Below are 20,456 nucleotides of genomic sequence, written 5' to 3'. Positions count from 1 at the left end.
GTGCTGAAATGCTATGGAGGAAGATACTGTATAAATAAGCCAGTTGATTTGTGTCAGAACTATTGCTATCTTTAAGACTGTCCTGCTGTCACAGGATTGTATCGTACTCTGGTATTGCCTTTTGCCTGCCTGAGAATGCCTTCTGTGCAGAGTGGGACGCCTTGATGGACTTTCTAAACCTGCACTAAGTTGGTGAAAGAAGTGGTAGTGGGATTTAGGGTGACAATTGGTCTATGAGACTGCAGGGGACCAAAGTACAAATACAGTAGTTCAAGTCTAGTTGGTGTTATACAATTTAGAGCTGAGATAAATTCGAGTGATTTAGAACGTTCAAGGTTTGATATCTCTGGGTACAAATCACCGTTTATGCCAAGATGAAAGGTAATACTGTGAAAACAAACACCTCTTCCAATTCATGTGACAGAAACAGAGGTCTTCCATTATTCTTCCTTGTGTGAGTAGTGGCATTTTATATAGCATGTTTTTTATAAGACACTCTTCATGTAACTGGAGCTGAGTGTGCAGTTGCTGATATGTTACAGTTAATAATTCAGTCACATCTCACATATGCTAATGGATATTTTGCATGAGTGCTGTTAATTTGATATAGCTGAAAAATGAAAACGTGGCTGAAAAGTGAAATTTGCTGAGATATAAATGTTTCAGGTATATATGAGACACCTGTTTTTCCTTTTCAATAGAGGAATATAATGTTTTAACTGGTGAATAAGAGTCTATAAATAGTTTATAATATTAATAGTCTATAAATATAAAAATAAAAGTCTATGAGAGTCCTATATTATTGGCTAGTATATAAAACAGAAAATTGTTTTATTTTGACCTTAACTATCTGAAAGAATTTGCTGCTTTTCAATCAGAAAAAAAAGTTAACTCCAAGTTTCTGGAATGGATAAGGAGCAGAAATCTGTTATTATAATGATGTACCTTATATGTTACTTTAAATTCCAAGGTAACTGTTTAAGTTGACAATTGCAGACAAATTATGCAATACTGCAGATCAAATATAACTTAATATGGAATGAATGGGCTCAGTACTATTACCTGAAAATTACTACTGAAATAGCAACTCAGCTGTTGTGTGCATAGGCAGTAAAGTAGTTATAGTTGTCTTTTAGTCAGTGATGTACAAGTCCTAAAGATTTTAGTAAAAAACATACCTTCAGAATGTTCCATGAAGTCTCAGCTTCTTGAAAACAAAATGCTATGTGAATACCATTGGGATTAAAAGTCATGAAGAAAATCTGAGAATTTTGGGGTTCAGACCAGTGACTGTCAGCATCTTATCTCCTTTGTCTTGACTAATGTGATTACATTTCAAAATGGTTGCATGAACTTTCAGATCTTGTAAATTTTTAATCCAGTTTAAGGTGGTGGGAGAGAGCACCTTTTTTCAAGCTTTCTGAACACGAGGTCTGTTACAAAAAAAACCTTTCACCTACTAAATGTGTATATCTATTTTATTACTTTTCCTTCCACTGCTATTTAGAAAGAATGTCTCTGTCCATTTGCTTTAAGAGAGTTCATTGACTGCCAGGACCTAGAATTTTTCCACTTATGTAGTCCTTTTATACCTATGTCTAAAAAAAGTCAGAGAAACTTCTGCTGTGTATGCAAGAGTACTTTTCACAGATTCTACAGATATACACATTGAGTAGCAGAGTTGAATGGTTTTGTGACATCAAGGTAATTAACTTTTTGCATCTCTGTATTAATGTGGCATGGTAACTTGGCCAGAGTTGGCTAAAATGTATGAGAAAGGTATGAGCCTGTTAGAGCATTGAGGAGGAGGACAGCCATGAAAATGGCCAAAGGGCTGGAACATCTCTCCTGTGAATCCAGGCTGGGAGAGTTGGGGTTGTTCAGCCTGGAGAAGAGAAGGCTCTGGGGAGACCTTACTGTGACCTTTCGATACTTAAGGTGAGCTTTAGAAAGACAGAGGATTTTTTTTACTTGTATTGACAGGACAAGAGGTAACAGTTTTAAACTGAGAGAGGGTAAGTTTAGATCAGGTATTGGGAAGAAATTCTTCACTGTGATGATGGTGAGACACTGGCACAGGTTGCCCAAAGAAGCTGTGGATGGCCCATCCCTGGCAGTGTTCAAGGTCAGATCAGATGATGGGGCTTTGAGCAACCTGGTCTAGTGAAAGATATCCCTGCCTATGGCAAGGGACTAAGTGATCTTTAGAGGTCCCCTCCAACCCAAACCATTCTATAATTCTATGAAAATATGAACTGTAAAGATAGCCGAAATACACATTTTAAATTAACACTGCTTGTTTGGCTTTCCTCTGAAGCAGGCTGCAAACACCATAATTAATCTGATTTAAAAATTTCAGTGCTTCAGTTGAGAAGCATGGTGGTATGTATGGCATGTCCAGGTGGCTGCCTAAGGCAGGTGATTGTTTAAATGTTGTGGGCTGTGAAACAAACCCACAGATTAGTGAAATCTGGCTGGAAGCATAAGTAGTCCTTTCAGCTGTAACTTTGTCGTTAATATTTCACAAAATTAGTAAGATATTTGAAGACGAGAAGTGGCAGTACAGATGTGTTATATTAGCTTTTGGTCACGGTCCAGTGAGATTGATGTATATAGCCTGGTCCTTGGAGATATTTGTTCTGTAGCATAAAACTCTGAAATCTGGCCAAATTCAGTGCAGCAGACAGCCTCATCCCTGTAGAGCTAGCCATTAGTCTGTCACAGGGGCATGGACATCGGAGATACAGACTGACACCAATTAGTACTTCTTGTCAGGATATGTGCCCCATGCTTGTGTGACTCTAGCAGCAGTAGTATTACTTAATTAAGCCTGACACTTTTTTATAAAGTGGCACAAACCCCAGTTTTTTTAGGACAGCAACTTATTGATGTCAAGTTCAAAAACTTTTATATTTGTCTGAGACAGTGACCTTTGAGAGCAATATGTCATTTACAATTATATAACTCCTTTCCCAATTTTAATCACTCTTGGATGTTTCTGTTGGTTTGTGTTTTTGTTTTCCAGACTGGAACAAGCGGATTGAATACAAGCCAGGTTCTGGCAGCATACCTTTGTTTCCCAGCATTCATCTAGAAACGTGTGATGGACCAGTTTCCTCAATACATACCACCATTGAATTACAGACCAATTACATTGGAAAGGGCTGTGATCGTGAAACATACTCAGAAAAATCTCTACAGAAATTATGTGGTATGGATATGGCTTTCAGTTCGTTTAATAATAGTATTTTTCCAGTTAAAGCACCAGTTGCTTGTGACATGTATTTAGTTCAGCTGGTTTTGGATTGTAGCAATGAAAATGATAATGAAGGGAGTGGTAATATTTGACCGGTGCTCCATTCTTTTCCATTTGTTTTCACTCTTTTTCATACCTTCTCCTTGCTCTTTTTTTTCTTCTGCTTCTCTTCCCTTCTCTATTTTTTCTCTTTCTTCATTCCACTTCTTTCTCACTTTTTCTTCCCTTTTTTATGAATACTAGTCTGACAGTATAGTGAGATTTCAGGTGTAGATTTGCCATCGTAGGAAGGCTAGAGGATTTGATGACTATTGAATCTCCATCTTGTGTTTCAGTCTTCTTGACTCAGCTTTCTGTTCTGCTGCTAAATACTGTGCCAGAGTAAAAACAAACAAACCCGAAAAGTAAAGGAACATCTGGGGCAATCATTTAAGTGAAAATATTTAAGAAGCATGAATTTCAGAAAAGAGGTATCCTGGTGAAGAAAGATTTCCTGATTATTTTCTTCCTTTTCCTGCTTTTTGATAACATGATCTATAAGATAAATTTTGAAAGGTAGATTAAACACAGAGATACTGATGTATTTTTGTGACTATAAGATTATGTGCATGGCAAAGCAATGGGCACACATTAAGCCATTTATCTTTTGCTATTTGTGATCCGCTGTCTCTCCTACTCCTCTAAAATTTTGTCATCTTAGAGCCCTCATCTGAAGCCCTGATGGTGTGGAACATTGATTCTCATCGTCTTGAAAATGCCTTTTTTACCTGGCTGCTGCCTGAGCTACAGTAGTAAATGTACATTTTTTTTCCACTTAAATACATGGATTTTAGTCTGGGTTGCTCTGCTGTATGGCTTACATTTGCTTTGATAACCACACAACACTGTTGCAGATATGTTAAGATCAATACACTAACCTTTAAGAAATTTGTAAATGAAAATTTTCACAGTGTTACTGAATTGTCAAAAATGGAGAGCCAGTTCCCAGGGGAATGTAGTTTGCAGTTACGATTGCCAGTTACTTGTGGAAATTGGAAAAGTGAGGTAATGGTGAGTGGTAGCTTTCTCATAAAATCTGAATATTTTCAACCTGAAAATTGCTTAGTTAAGATTACAGAACCAATCATCATTTTAATTCTGTTTCTTTATCCAGCTGGCTGGAATCCTAGAAAAGCAGGAGAAAACCCATCTGCCAACTATATGCATCTTCATCATGTTAATGACACTAAAACCGACAGATTGAGCAAGGCTATGTGACCTATTAAGAACTTGATTTCATAAAATAGCATTTTAATAAAAATAAAGATGTTATAGCTAAACTAAAGTACTTTTGCCTTGTCTAAGAACCTGTATTGACAGCAAAAAGAACATTGCTTTGTGCCTGTTACAGACCTGAACTGCAAATGGCACAATCATTCAAGGAGATCACTATGTACAAGATCTAAACCACCAAATGATTACATTGACATAAAACACAGATAGCAACTATATCTGACAATATTATAATTTGAAGTGTAGGGCCACAAGTAGGTACTTTCTGCTGATTTAAAATTCCTTCGTTGAGGAAGGTTGTGCAGTCTGAGGGGTTTGGTTTGCCGAGTGTGGTTTGACTGCCTTACCCGCTGGCATTGAAGCAGTAGAAAAGGGAGTGTAAAGTCTTTCTCTTTTTTTCTTGAATAAACAAAATGTTTCCCAATACTAGTCCAATCTTAATTCATTGTCTGCAGCATATGTAGGCCTAAACTGTGAAAAGCAGAACGATCAAGAACATTTCCCCAGGTCCGTCAATGCCCTTGTAGTTGCAGGCAGCCTTTGGGCAGGTGGGCAGATACACTGCCTAATGTTACTGCTGAACTTCCAGTTTGTACTTGGCACATCCATGAAGGAACAGAATATGAAGCACTTAAGAAAACAGACGGAATGTAAAAGATATCTATAAATGGAGGAAAAAAAATCTCACTGCTGAAGGATTTTTTTTTTCTCAAGGTTTCCATATTTTCATGGAGAGGAACAGGTAGGATAGAAACTTGTAATAAGACTTTGATAAAAAAGTTTGTAAACGACAATGAACTTTACATCAGAATTGCATTTAGACTGGCTTGCACTTTGGTATTTAGTATTTATTACCATCCTTAATGTAGAAAGAAGTCTTACAAAAGCAGTTTAAATTATTTGTGGAAATCAGTTTTCTCTCAGAAATGACCTTATTTGTATCTAATGGTTGGATGAATAAATTCTTTGAAAAGGAAGAAGGCCCTGAATTTTTTTCTACCAGTAAAGCACTGTGTGATTGCAGAGGGTGTAGGACTGAGTGATCACAGGTAAATACTCATCTGTGACATATAAAATGCAAGATTGTCTGTCTGTAATTAAGGACCCAGTTTATAAATTCATTTATCTGTGAGAAATCTGGACAATTCAGATGCTAAAGTCAGTGCATTACAATTCATTTTTTATATGATTGGTGATTTAAGTCTGCTTTTCAATAACCCAGTGTTTTGTACTCACTTTGACAGTCAAGGTGGGCAGTTTAAATGATTAAATTACGCCTCAGTCATTTTCAAGTCAAGGAGTTATTAGTATTGTGCCTCAAAACAGTTTAGTAAGCATTTTTTCACCTTGTCATTTGACAATAGGAAATAAAGAATGTATAAATGACAAAATTTGGACTGCAAAAACATATCCAGAAAAAATCCCACTTAATAAAAAAAAAAAAAATCAGTTGAAAAAAATCAGTTGAGGAACCTAGAATATGGTGGAAAGATGGCTATGGTACTGTCTTCTGTCCCTCTAAATGTAGGTAGAATACAAAATAATGGGATTGCTAATTCTTAGGTATGGCAGAGGGTAAACTGAGTATGAGATTCCAGGCCATGCTCCAGCTAGGAGGGTAGATCCTGCCCCCTCTCTTTTATCCTGGGTTCTGTAGCTTTGCAGGAGGCTCAGAGAAAGTTGTTGATCTGATTGAAAAGTAGTAATTTGGACTCGGTTTTATTTAGGTGGTCAGCTTCCAGGGAAGCCGACAGTCTGGTCCAATTCAGCAGGCAGTGTCAGTATGTGCTTCTCCTGGCACGAAGTCTGCAGCACAAACACGCGGGGCTGGGGCGAGGAGGTGGGGCCAACTGTAAGCTGCTTGGAAAAACAAGCACTTTAATATGCAAGGGGTACCTCAGGGGTCCAAACCTGTGCTTAATGCAGTGGCCTCTGCATTTTTCTGGAAGCATTTTAGAAGAAAAGGAGATCAGCTGCTACATTTTAGAAGGGCGTTGATCCAGTAGCATGGTAAGACTCTTCTGGGAATGCCTCCAGATAACATCCTGTTTGTATTGCTCCAGGTCTGTGCACATACATGGCAGAACAGCTTGGGATGCTGGTTGGATTTATTGTGATTGAAACAGTATGAATTCTTCCAGCTAAATCTCCCAAGCACATAATCCAATAGTTGTTCTCAGGGCAGAATTAACACACACTGACAGGATGAGGTTCCAAAGTAACCCATAAATCTCCATAAAAATACAGGCAGATAAAGTAGAACCTGTTGAGCTTGCTGGTGATCACCCAAATTCTCTTACACAAGCCTGACTTTAAGTGGGGAAAATAAGGTAGTTTACTTGAGCATCTTGCCAAATCAGAGTTTAAAAAGCAATATGAGAGACTTCCATTTAGGAGTTTTCCCACAGACTCTTTCTAGTGGAAGAAATAGATCTTTCCACATTATAATGGCCGGAGTAGATAGAGTGATGGATGAAGCTTCTTCTTTGAGGCCATAATTTACTTAATGTAAGCATTTAAAAACATATTTCCTTTGATATACACTGTGGTGTAATCAATTTTGTTCCTTCTCTTGAGTTTAAAAAAAAAAAAAACATAAAAATCAATGCAAAAGGAAATTGATTGAGAAAATTATGGTTTCACTTGTATCCTATGCAAATAATTTTATTTTTAGTGGCTTGATTTAGGAAAAAAAAAAAAAAAAGAAAATTTATCACAGATTGTGCCATCTGGATAAATTGAGTTTTATGTATTCCTGTTGATAACATCTCTGTATAAACCAATGCAGTGTGGTGTATAATCCAGAATTACAATTTATAAAATAAATACGCTTTGTCTCTGTGCTCAGATTCTAAACAGATAGGTGCTAGGTTTGATATTACTTCAAAATAATGTTTTTACACTAATATATTTTGAAGATCTGTCCAAGAAGTTTAGTTACTGAATGACCTGAATGCTTTCATATCCTTACTATAATAGTTTTTAAAAAATGCATAGGATATAATTCCACACATTCTTGGCTTAAAATTCTACTCTGCTCCTGCAGAGTGCTGGGATCTTTTTTCACTCCGCGGATGCTGAAGGAGGGTGGGTTGTCTTACTAGTGTGGTGTGTTTTATGCAGTTACAGTTTGTTCACCCTATTCTCGCTTGACAAAGCATCGACAAGAATATAAAGATTGTTCATGCTTTTTACTCTGGGCAGCATACTTTGTGCTAAATGCTATCTTTCAGCAGCTAAGTAAAGGCTCTGGGTAGCTCATTGCATGTTTTTTACAACTGTCTGACAATTGTTAATCTGTAAGAAAACACAGAGCTGAAAAGAACTGTGCTATTTTGTCAGATCTTGGCACCACAGTGTTTTCCACTCCTGGTTGGTGTGTTGGTTTTGGTTTTTTTTTTTTGGTTATTTTTGTTTGTTTGTTTGTTTGTTTTTTGTTTATTTGGCTTTATTCAATTAATTCTAACAAACAAATACTCTATCTGGGGACTACTTTGCTAATGATTTACTTTTGGGTTCGGGGAGGGGCATTAATCTGAATTGTGAGTACTGCTTAAAAGTCTTAGATCTACCATTAGGGAAGAACACATGGAGTTACAACCATTGTGTATCTGCCAGAAGCCATCATTACAGTGATGTCTGTTTTAAGGTGAATACTCTGTATATATTGACATTCACACCAACAGTATTGTGAATATTCATGGCTGTCTGCTGGACATTAGATGGCTTGTCCTACATCCCTCCCCATGTACTGTATTCTGTGACACATCATCCCCACGTACCATATATGTCTGTGCTGTCAGGGAGGGAAGTTGTAAAGCTTCCCAGCTGGATGTAGAGAATTTGATTTTAATCTCAGGGGTTCTTGAAATAACTGAAGAAATTTCATTAATGAATTCTAGAAAATAATGAAAGTTTCAAAACAGATAACTTCAAAATATTTCTATAGTTTTCTATGCAATATGTTTAATCTAAAGAACTATTATTGGCCTACTATAGTGAGTATTTTATGTGTATGTGATTTGACAGTGAACCTATTAGGACAATTTGGGTTGTAAAAATAATTTAAAGAGTATGAATCAGAACCCTGGCCTATATTAAATTAATCTTCATGTCTTTTTGATTAGTTTCTCATCATGTTGTTAATTATATATCATTTGCAGGAGCTTCCTCAGGTGCCATTGACCTGTTACCATCTCCCAGTGCAACAACTAACTGGACAGCTGCGCTTCTCATGGATAACAATGACATGATTTTTAAATTTGATGGAAAGCAAGGAGCCAAAATCCCAGATGGAATAGTCCCAAAGAATTTAACTGATCAATTCACCATCACTCTGTGGATGAAACATGGACCTAGTCCAGGATTAAGAGCTGAGAAAGAGACTATTCTGTGCAATTCTGACAAGACAGGTGAGTCTGTGTACTGAAAAAACGTTAGGCAAAGGGCATAACAAATTTAGCGGAGTGTTACCATCTCACCTGATTTAATTTGGTCTGAAAGAATAGTTAGTAGGTTCAGATGGCACCACTCTGAGCATTGCTGACTTGATAGCTTATTGAGGGGAGTGATGTCTACCTAAGTTTCATCTTAAAACGTTACCTAAGTTTCAAGCACTGGTTTTCTTCTTGGATAATCTCTTTGAACACATCTGTAGATTTTATGGGAATTAGTTGATAAAATAATTAAATTAGGTTTAATTTTTTTTTATGATTTATGTTGGGAAAATGGTTTTAAATCTTCATTGAAACTAGTTAGAATAAATACTGATTTGTATTTTATTTATTAGTTTGGATATAACATGAGCACAACTAATAGTGCATAATTCAGGAAGATGCTTACCATATGTGGCTTCCCCAAGAACCATGATGATCTATGATATTGAGAAAAGTCAGCTCTTTGGGGGTTTTTATTCAGTTGGGGTTTGTATTTTAGGTGTATGCTGATTTCAAACACAGTCACCTAAACAAAAGTGTTGATGATAGTTCATATTGATCCCTGCTTTCAGAGATGAACCGACATCACTATGCTCTGTATGTGCACAACTGCCGATTAGTATTTCTGTTGCGCAAAGACTTTGATCAAGCGGACACCTTTCGTCCTGCGGAGTTCCATTGGAAACTGGATCAGGTACCTGTGTTTTTTTCTTATCTGTAACCCATCCTTCTCTTCGTCTCCTTTAGAAATCATAGAGAACAAGGCAAATCACAGCATAATTGCTTTGGGAAATCAGAAGTCTATTGCAATTATGTTGCAACTTGTAACTGTTATGACTCTTAATTGGGATCCACATAAAAAGAGACAAATGAGTTAACTTGGTTGAGTCATTTTATACAGTAGCTCTTTAATTGAGTCATTTTAAACACTTAAGTAGAGGTTTATATCCTTCAGCAATGGATAAAGACATGACATTGCATATAGTTCCCTAAAAGTTTTCCCATTTATCATTAAACAACAACAACAAAAAAATTTCTACGTTATCAGCACAATGGAAGTGATAGAAACCTTTTCAATAAAGAGTATGCTGACACACAGAAAGCCATTTGTAATATACTGTAAATCTAATCTGCAGACTTTTACTTTCATCTGCTGTGCTGTGTGTAATTTCTCCTTATTATGAAGAGTATTTTGCAAGGAAATTATTATTAAACAGATAAGAGTTACCTTTCATAGATTTATTAATTCTGAGCAGGATAAGGATCATTTGGATTGAAGCTAGACAGACCAGCAAAGTAGTATTTTCTCTAAACAAGTTTCTTCATGTCTTTCAGTCCGAACTATGATATTGAAGATGTAGATACAGGAATGGTTACTTTCCTAATTCACCTTCAAAAGGCATATAAAAAGATGATATTTGTCGTGATTATCAGATGAATGTAGTAAGACACCTTGTGATGGTCATAGCACTTGCTTTCTTTTCCATTAACCTCTTTGGAATCAGTATCTGCTGTGCTTGATAGACATCTTACAGTGTTTATAAAGGGGTAAATTTACATTAAATCATATTGAAGATTACAACTTGAGTAACTGATATCACCTTGGATCATGCTGTTCTGAGTGCTGAAGATGGATTTGTATTTCTAAACTATATACTAAGCATCTAAATTAATGATAATACAAAGTTTAGGTTAAGTATTTTGACTTTGAAAGTTAAATGCAATCAACTTCTTTGCTATACATTTACAAAGAGAAAGGACCAATGTCCTCTCAATAAATGAAATGTGTGTGTAACTCTTGTAACTTAGCCATGACAAAATACTGGAAAAGTTACTGTCAAAGATAGTTTTCCATCCACAGGAGATGTATTTGATTATGTGAAAGAACTTTTTCATCTTTATTGCTCTGTACAGTTACTTTATTCTTACTCTACTTTCTCCACATCATTTCCATACTTTTAAAAAAAATAGACAGGAAAAATGACATAAACTAGAAAGTACAAGACTGCATTATTTTTTTCTTTTACAAAAAGTAAGTGTATCCTGGACTATTGTTTCTTCACATCAGGCAAATTTTTGTGTGTGATTAGCATGGGAACTTGATTAGCATCCATGTTATTGATGAGCAACATATAGTCTTTATATTTCTCTTTTGACAGTATTATTTCCTTGCAGGAAGCACTGCTCATCTTGGAGATCTGCTTCTGGATAGTCTGTTGATTTTGGGAAAGGTGTATGAATTTGGGAGTACATTGTTTCAACCAACGTGCTAATAGTGTGTGTATCTAACTAGTTAAGTACAAGTGCTACTTTTTCTCTAATAAGGGATAAAGAATACCTTGGGCAAGTCTACAGATTCTGTCTGAAGTTAATAAACCTAGGAAAGCTGCACTAGCAAACAACTTCTCACGTCTTCAGCTGACATTTAAGTAGAATCCCAAATATCCATTGACAGGAACTCATTGCTTGTGATGTAAATCCTAGAGGAACCTAAATATTTCAACTAGGGACAACTGAATAAGTCCTTGGAGGTGTTTTGAGATTCTGTCAATTGTACTCTGAGTTGTTCGTGGAGAGAAGATATTTTGTTGAAGCCATCTCAGCAAGAGCATATACTAAAGGCAGTCCAAAGTAGTGCTTAATATGTTAACTCTTTTCGTTTCTACTATTTGGTTTTAAACTGTATATTTAATTGTCTGCCAGTAATCATTTGTGTAAACTAAAATATGCTCCCAGATTGTAGCACTACAGAAAAATTGAGCTGCATTTGGGCACTGAGGGGAGAACCTTCCCAGATACTAGTGAAAACTCCTACATGGTGGCAACTAGAGATAGAAAAGGGATTTTAAATCACATCATTAATTTCCTTTCATTCAGCTACTGTCAGTTGATTTCGACAGTATATTTTCAACTGCTCTTTCTAGCTGAAAAAGAACATAAGATTAAAGTATATATGAAGTTTGTTATGGATTGTGTGACCAGACTTCCATTATGATTAATTTATATTGTCATGGTGATACTGTTACAAGTTTGTCATGAAGGGACCTGGTAAAGGTTTCTTCTTTACCTCTTCTTCAGTGCTCCATCTGGCCTGTATGGTAGAGTAAATTAAAAGAAACTGAAAATAAAACATATGTGAATAATGGGCTGGTAAGGAATTTGCATGATTTTGAAGACAAGACCGTCAGAAATTTTCACTTCATAGTAGTAAAATTATGCCAGCTTCTAACTGTTTACCTAGAGTGGTCTAACTTACAAAGCGCTGGGTATTTTAAAACCAAATCAAAATCAATTTAGCATTGCACTACAAACTCCTCTGGTTCTCAATATGAAGAGAAGTTAGGGCTAGATTTCCAAAAGTAAATTGATTTCTCTAAACATTTCTGGAAATCCTACAGGTTGTTTATTTGTATGTTTAGATACTGCAATACCTCTGGAAATCTAACCTTCAAAACTGTTCATTCTGTAGCAGCATATCCTCAAATTTCTTGGTTTTTGAAGAAAAGCAAGGGAATTAAGCCGTACCTAACTGTTGTACAGTTTCTCACCATCTGCACCCCACTGTGATATGGGATGCTGTAGATCATATTGCATATATGACTCTGGAAGACAGTTCAGGGTCGGTACCAAGCACAGCCCTTGTAAAATGTGGTAGAGTACTTCATTGCTGAGCTTGCTTATGATTGCAACAACAATCCATAGCTTGTTTTTCTTGAGAGGAATCTGGTGACCTCGGAATAGGGTGAAACATAAACTGGTAAAACCATTTATCATTTTTAGTGCCGAGTAGTAAAATTTATTAAACCAGCTCCTTTGGGCTTTACCTGGCCCACAAGAGTACTCATTCTTTCAAGGCACTGACCAAGAATGTGAGCTTATTGTCATTCCAAACTTAATTTCATTCTCTAGATCTCGTTTCTGCAGCTGGTAGGTGTGGCACACATCTTAGTTGTGGGCTCCAATCTTGACTGACTACAAGGAGACCTGTAACATTTATATAGCTACACCCGAGCCATTCATCTGCAGCAGTTCAGGCATCATAACCATCATGTGCAGCAAGTGTCTGAAACCTCCACGTAGTAGTGGCTGCCAAGTTAGCTCTGGGAAGATTGTGTCTTTAAGTTCATAGACCTAAGGATTTATTTTCAGTGTGGCTTTCAATGTCTTTAACCCTACTTGTTACATTAACCTTAGTGGAATTTGTTAGGCTAAATTTTACTTATTGTGCTGACATGACCCACGAGTGCTGTAACCGTGAGCATATGTGCCTTTAACTGCCAACATGAGTACTTCTGCAAAAGTGCTACTAATCAGAGGTAGCAGACTTTAAAATGAAGGTATCCTTGTTACTTATAAGAAACACAGGAAGAAATTTATATGGTTTCATTTTTTCCTCCACTTTGATCCTTTTGGAAATTGACTATCTTACTTGTGAGATAATCCATTAGTAATCTGGAAGAAAAGGTATGGAAAGAGCCATGTTAAAGAAAACCAGTGTCAAGTCTCTAATGCATAATGGGCAATAAAACTGCATGATTTTCCCAAACAACTGCAAAGATTCCAGGCTAGAGGTGGTTCCTTCCATTTACTTATTCCCATTTCCATGGAAGTGCAGGTGTTTCCTTTGATTTGGAATCATGACCTTTTTTTCTGAGTTTCCCATGCAAAGGTTTAAATTGAGTATCATGATGTGTTTGTCAACTTTTTTGTAATTTCTTTTCTCATACTTAACTATAAGACACTCTTTAAACCTCAGAATCTACTACAAAATGCTTTGTCACCAGTCAGTAAAAGACACCTAAATCATCGTCTAATTGTCTCAAATGGGTAGAAACATAGGTGTGATTCTAAGTGAATGATTTAAGCAGCCAAATATAAATTTTGGCCATCCAAGAATAGCATGAAATATAAAAATTGTTTCTTTATTTTTCTTAGAAAGCTGTTGATTTATTTTAGGATTCACTTCTGTTGGGATGCTCATATGCCTATGCTCATTTTATGGATGCGTGACTGGTTTTAAGAAAATGATCAAATTGTACAGCCTCCTCTTGCACACAGGAAATAACTGCTTGTGGGATAGGCCTGGTAGGGGCTGGAGCTTTCTGAGCTCCACACAGCACAAAAGCACCCTTGGAGGCTTGGGAGTTGGTGAACTTCTTAACTCTGATCACATTCTCTTTCAGCCACTGGTGCCCTGTCCAGCCTTGTCAAATTCCTTGATGCAAGTATACCAGGACTGCAAAAGAGATCTCTTTATAATGAGGTCATGTGTATTAGAAATGGAGTTTTGTTGATATCAATGGGAAAATGTTCATTGATTTTAACAAGGGCAGAATTTCACCCTAGAGGTGTTAAAAAAAAAAAAAAAATCAAATCTTCTGACTTCTTTTTCTTTCAGCATTAAAGATATTTTCAAAAGCACTTCAGGGACCTCTCAGCAACTCTGTTGTAAAGGTTCAAAGTAGTGCCCCTTTCTGTCATTTTCATCTGCAGGAAAAACCTCTTTTGATCTTCAGAATTCCTGCTGTACAAAGTGACAATTCTTGTGTGTTACCAATTTCTGGTTAATACAGTGAGAAGGGTCTTCCACAATTTCTATCCGTTGTAACTGTTGTTTTCTGAGTTCACACAAAACCAAATCAAAATAATAGTTTGAATAATGAACCAAGGAATTCAAGCCTTTGGTGACTGTAGAAAACATAACATTAAATAGGACAATGCACAGTGTACTGTGCACTCTATTCATCATATAGATCACATTTATCATACTAATGTCGAGGATAGTCAAGCCAAGAGGTATTTTTCCTTCCTCTAAATCAACAGAATAGGAACATTTTTTTGAGTAGGAGAAGGGATCTTAGCCAGGGATGAACTTTTTTCCACATACTTGCTTTTATTCACAATGGGAAATTATTTTCTTTTTTATACTTATGTTACTGTCCTGAAAATAGTATTCCAGCCCACAGGCAAAATTGGTATTGATCGTGTTAAAAACAGGGAATGCACTGCATAATCTAGAGTCAGTCAGCAAAAAATAGATAAACATGCAGAAAGTTATTGTTTCTTTTCTAAGATGGAATAAATTGCTTTGAATAATATAAAATAAGCCTGCAGTGCTTTTCACTGTGGAAAAGCCCCAAACAATTACTTTCATAATAGGAGCTAGAGAAAGCGGTTTAAGTAAATCTGATGATGCGTTCTGTCTTTGTATGTGCATGTAGGTGCTGAAGGATCAAGGCAAGGCCTCCATTTGCATTTAACCACTTCACCAACCACACACAATAGGGTCTTCTACCTGCAGAAAGCAGTCTGGTCCAGTCAAGCCCTTCATTCCCATTTCCTTTTTAAAATAAGCTACTGTCCAAGAACGTGATAGAGCAGGAACTGGCTTTTGAAGAAATGTGTGTTGTGTGATCAAAGGGCAAAATGAAGGGGATTTGGTGTCTGGAGCTTTTCTTAGTTAAATTAGTTATTTCCACTAAATTACGATGTTTATGAGTGAAAGTTGTTCTCATATGTTCTTATATGTGGGACTTCTAGAAAATTATTAGTTGTGTGCATCTAGTTTTGAGAAGACAGTCATTCACATTATAAAAGCTCTAAGTGGCCTCCTTCTTGAGAGACTCAGAGAAAGAAAATGAGTGAATGTTTATGAAAAGTACATAGTTTTCTCAGTCCTAGAGGGTTAAGGGTGCACAGAGGAGACAGGATGATGCAAACTTCCATCATCTCTGTGCACTGAATTTCACCTAGTTAAAAGACCTTCAGGCTTCTCAGTCCCATACTTTATAACATGATGCACTATTGAAAATTAACTTTTATTTTTATGATGGGGTTTAGTTGTTCATTTTCACTTGAAGCACAAAATCATTTCTTATGCTCTTAATCACTTATTTTACAAATTGGTATGCAGACTTGCACTGCTCTATGCATGCATCTTTAATAACATTACAGAAAGAAGTAAGATGGGTGTTTTCCCACAAAGCCAGTAGGAGACAAATGATAAACGAGTCATGCTAATCCTGCAACAGAGATGAAATAATTCCAGGACTTAAAAAGTCTTTGCAGCATCCCTAGCACCCCACGTCTTGCATTATAGCCCTGTCTATTCTGGCACAGTTTATTTAACAGTTTCCATCTTTAAATGTTTATCTGATAAATTTTTATTCAGCATCTTGCTTCAAAAGAGCTTTTGGTAGCACAAGGATGAGTCAACAGTGCTGATAAACGCTGAAAATATGCTTTGAGATTCCATTTGAAGAAAGCTTGTTTAATATATATTTTTAATGCAACTGCAATATCACTTCTAATAACAAAATCCTGACAAGCAAATCACAGTGGCTGGCAAGAAATTGCTTTATGACATACAAAAATTCCTTTGGGCCAGCTCTGAAGTGCTCCCTATAAACTGGCCTGGGTTTGTGCATTTCTGAATTCTGCAGTCTAGTCCAGTGTTAAATGCAGTGACTGCTCTGTGCTTCTGTAAAACTGCTATGGCTGTTAAGAAGCAACCAAGCTGCCTGCAGAAAATATTTTGTAATTTATCTATTTGCATTTACTTGAAATTATTTGGACGTGTTTCTGTGTATTTGTATTCTGCATTTTGCAGTTTTCTCTTTTTTCTGACTGATAGTTTTATTACAATGGTATAAGATTTTCAGACCTGTTTGTGCTGGCCTATGAAAGTTCCCAGACTTTAGATGAACCAGGGCAACTCTTCTGAAAATGTTACCTGCTATGTGTTGTCTTTCAACTCTGACATGAGAAACTGTTGTTAACATACATAGTTATGCTCCTTACCTAGAAGTTAAACTATTGCAACCAACAGGCCCCTTCAGACACTAAACCACCTATTTTTTGATCAAATTGAAGAGGAGGGAAAAAAAAAACACACAAGAAAGAAATTCTATATAGAATGAAAAAGAATTTAAAACTTGCCGTAGTGCCATGAAATAATGAGTTTACGCTCTTAAAGCATACTGTGGGAAGGCCCCCAAATCAATTTAAATTCTTATATAGAGAATATCTTGATACAGAATTATTAATATGCCTAAATAAGATGGATTAAAGTGTCTGTTAACTTGTCTTGTTTATACAGTACTCTGAGAACTCTAGAAATATAAAGCCTAGAACAGAAATTCCCAATCAAGCTATGCATGTGAAGGTGAATAGTCACATTTGCACTGCTATTTGTCAGCTACTTCTAATATTATATTTCACGTTGTCTCGGATTTATCACTTATGCTACCAGAGTTTTTACAAAACATGCACAAACAATTTTGAAAATTTTGCTGAAGAGCAAGAGCTGTTACTTGAGCCATTCCTAGGGCCCTTATGTTGTTTATTTTTCAAGAAGAGCAGGTTGGCTTTGGGATCATTCAGGCAGTGTCTGAAGCATTTCACTGACGTAGGACTGACATCTTTATCCTTTCCAGATGCAGGTTAGGCGATAAATAGTGTGTGTTATCAATAAATATAAATTAATTTATCTATGTGCATGCACTGTTTATTCCAACCTTGGTGTCACAGTTTCTGGATGTCTGCAGTTCAGGAAGGAAAGTATGGTGGCGTTTTCCCATTGATTTACTTTCCGCATCTGGATAGACTTTTGGCAACAGCAAAGCCTAGAAATGCATATGTTTAAACATGTGATGAACGCTTATGTAAAAATGCAAAACTGAGCAGCTTTCTAGTTATACAGTTAAAAAATAAGCACAGGGTACTACCTAACTGTAGTCATCAAGTGTTACTGAACTGACATGTTTGCTTGATGCAATTTAGCAACAAGAAAGGTGGATTATAATAGAATTATTTCATCATGAATGAACTATGGATCTAATTTACTAAGACACATTGAAGTTACAGCATGACAGCACAAAGACATGCTGCAGCTACAGTACATAATCAGGGCTTTCAGGTGCTTTATCTGTCAGTATGATTAAGTAATTTCATTATTTAAAGCTGTAATTAAGCCATCCGTATTTTTGAAACCTATTGTGAAAATAACTATTACACATTACGAGTTTCAAGGCTACAAAAGCAGCTCACAGCTTGCATGCAAATTAGTTCACAAACTCTTCACTGCAGTATTGTCACAATGCAACAGTGGATATATATTGTAAAGAAAGGTTCTTAATTTGAAAGCCAAATACCTTATTTTCTAATGCAGTTATTTTCTTGCACCCAATCAGACAAGAAAAAAAGTCCTTATTTTAGGATTTCTTTCATTGTGCTATGGGAATGCTAGATATGACATATAGGAGTTACACGAAGCTCAAAAATGATTACTAAAGTCCATTAGGCCACAGGTCATGTGGCTGGTTGTACTGCCAGGCTGGCCACTATGTACGAAAGATTCCTCAGGGCATGCATTTCTCTGAGGTTAATAGAATTTCTTCTTATTGAATAGAGGTTGGTAGACAGTAGGAAATAGGATGGTCTTATAGGGAAAACTTTTCTGGCCAATATCCAAAGCAGAATTAATGGCAAGAGGGAGTCGTTTGCCCAGCTGAAGAACAGGTGCTGGTTTGAGAAGAGCGTAACATTAATAACTGGAAATTCTGGCAAATGAAATAAAATGGTAGATCACATTATGGTCAGATTCCAGTGAATTCAGTCTACTGTGCTTAGCAAACTGAATGGATATCTTCCTACTGTGTTGTTGTCTGTAAATCCAGTTTGTTATTAGATTTGGAACTGAAGCTTACAGAAATCAAATTATTTGCTACTGAAATGTGACTTAAAATGAAAGTAGAACTTATCTACTAATCTTCCTTTTTTATATTTTACCCATTAAATTTTATTTTCTTATAGTTATTATTCAGATTTTAGTGGATGTACTTGGTGCAGCCTTGGCAGAGAGAGATGAACTTTATGTGTCTTCTTAAAATGCCTTCCAGTCTTGTTATGTGTGACTCTCTAATTAATGCCTAATATTTAAAAAAAAAAAATATTGTGGTTGCTAATGGTTTAATAAAAGTGATATCAGTAATTTGTCCTGTGAAAGTGACCATATAAAAAACCTCCACACCTAAGACTGTAGGAGACGTTTAGCTTTACTATAGATTTGTCAGATCCCACTATACCACCTCCCTAGGTCATCAAATCCGATTTTTTTTTATTTACAGAACTCTTGAGATATATTAAGAATGACTGTAGTGGGTAAACCAAATATTTTTTTTATATGATTTTGAAGCAAGATCAATTTCGCTTTTAACAAAGAGCTCTACTTTTTTAAGATATTGTCTATCTTAAGAGATAGAGTTAAAAACCACTTTCTGTAATCATCAGACTTTCATGACAATTGATATCTGTTAGCCATATTGAAATATTACAATATCAGTGGGCTTATATGCTGCAGAAAGTAAAAAAATTACTGAGGGCTACTTTAAGGATTGGCAAAGTTTATAAGCCAGCGTATCTGCTGATGGAAATCTAATCTGTCCTCTTCGTCTCAATGCAACTGCTACTGCACTGGCTGAGAATATAAACCTTCATTTTCTTACCTTAGAAACATATGCTCTGTAACAGTAAAAAGAACATCATCAGCTTTTAAATAAGGTCAGGATAACTGTGCAGGTTGGTTTGGGGTTTTTTTTTCTTTTTTAATTCAGTGCCACCCATTAGAAATGAAGTCTTTAAGCTTTTCTTGGATTCATGAGCTTTGCCAGAGCATGACAGAGCCAGGATTACTTCAAAACTTAACATTAACCAGCATCTTGGCCCTGACTATGTTACAAATAATTATGAATCCATTTATATTTTAGTAGTATTATTAGTGCTGGCTGAAATTGGAAATCCTTATGAATAATTATGTGTCTTAAAAGCATTTCTTACTTTAGAATTCCATGTTCTTTGTAAGCAGGAAATGAACCCTACAGAAGCTTCATAGGCAGGTGAAAGCAGGATCCTTACTTGAATTTTTTTCATTAGCAGAAATCGTTTTCCAATGAAACTGTAAGATTCTAAGTGCAACTTTAAAGTTACAATTTTTAACATTATTGAATCATGATTTCAGGAAAATTGTGATGTGCTTTAGTATTATTATTGATAACTGTAATATTTTATTAGGTTTTGCTACTTTTTTTTGTAGTATTTGCATATTAAGGTCATAAAAATCCTATGTCAGCAACCAAATTAAAAGAAAACCAACCATCACTATCACATATCTATTACAAAAAGGTCTACTGTCATATTATAGCATACTTTCCAAGTTTTAAAGTAACCTCACAGCAGCCAGTTAAGTTCCTGTTTCTAATTTACTCATGCCTGCTCAAAAATGGACAAAAACCTGCAGGCTTGTAGCGTACAGATCTTCCAAGCCCTACACTAGTGCTCTTTCAAATGGACAGTTAATGGTGTTCGAGACACTGAAGAATTTTACTGCATTTTTTCAAGTAGTTAGTCAGAGTTCAGGGTCTTGCTAAGTTATTTTCCAATTTTACAATGATTGTTTTATTACAAATTCAGCCTTCTCCGATTCAATTTGTTTA

The 20,456-nt window shown here is 36.0% G+C and overlaps 1 protein-coding gene across 1 annotated transcript in view; it reads left to right on the top strand.

Moving 5' to 3' along the window:
- The window catches only part of CLSTN2 (calsyntenin 2), a 416,233-nt gene that overhangs the window by 342,232 nt on the left and 53,545 nt on the right, over positions 1 to 20,456 (top strand). The window contains exons 6-8 of the mRNA XM_080410323.1: positions 3,026 to 3,211; positions 8,692 to 8,940; positions 9,537 to 9,658. Of these exons, the coding sequence (XP_080266449.1) occupies positions 3,026 to 3,211; positions 8,692 to 8,940; positions 9,537 to 9,658 (557 nt within the window). The remainder of the gene's footprint in view (positions 1 to 3,025; positions 3,212 to 8,691; positions 8,941 to 9,536; positions 9,659 to 20,456) is intronic.

Source organism: Falco punctatus, assembly GCF_963210335.1.
Source record: "Falco punctatus genome assembly, chromosome: 13".
NCBI lineage: Eukaryota > Metazoa > Chordata > Aves > Falconiformes > Falconidae > Falco > Falco punctatus.
The sequence above is the reverse complement of the archived record's forward strand: the minus strand, read 5'-3'. Positions and strand labels throughout refer to the sequence as shown.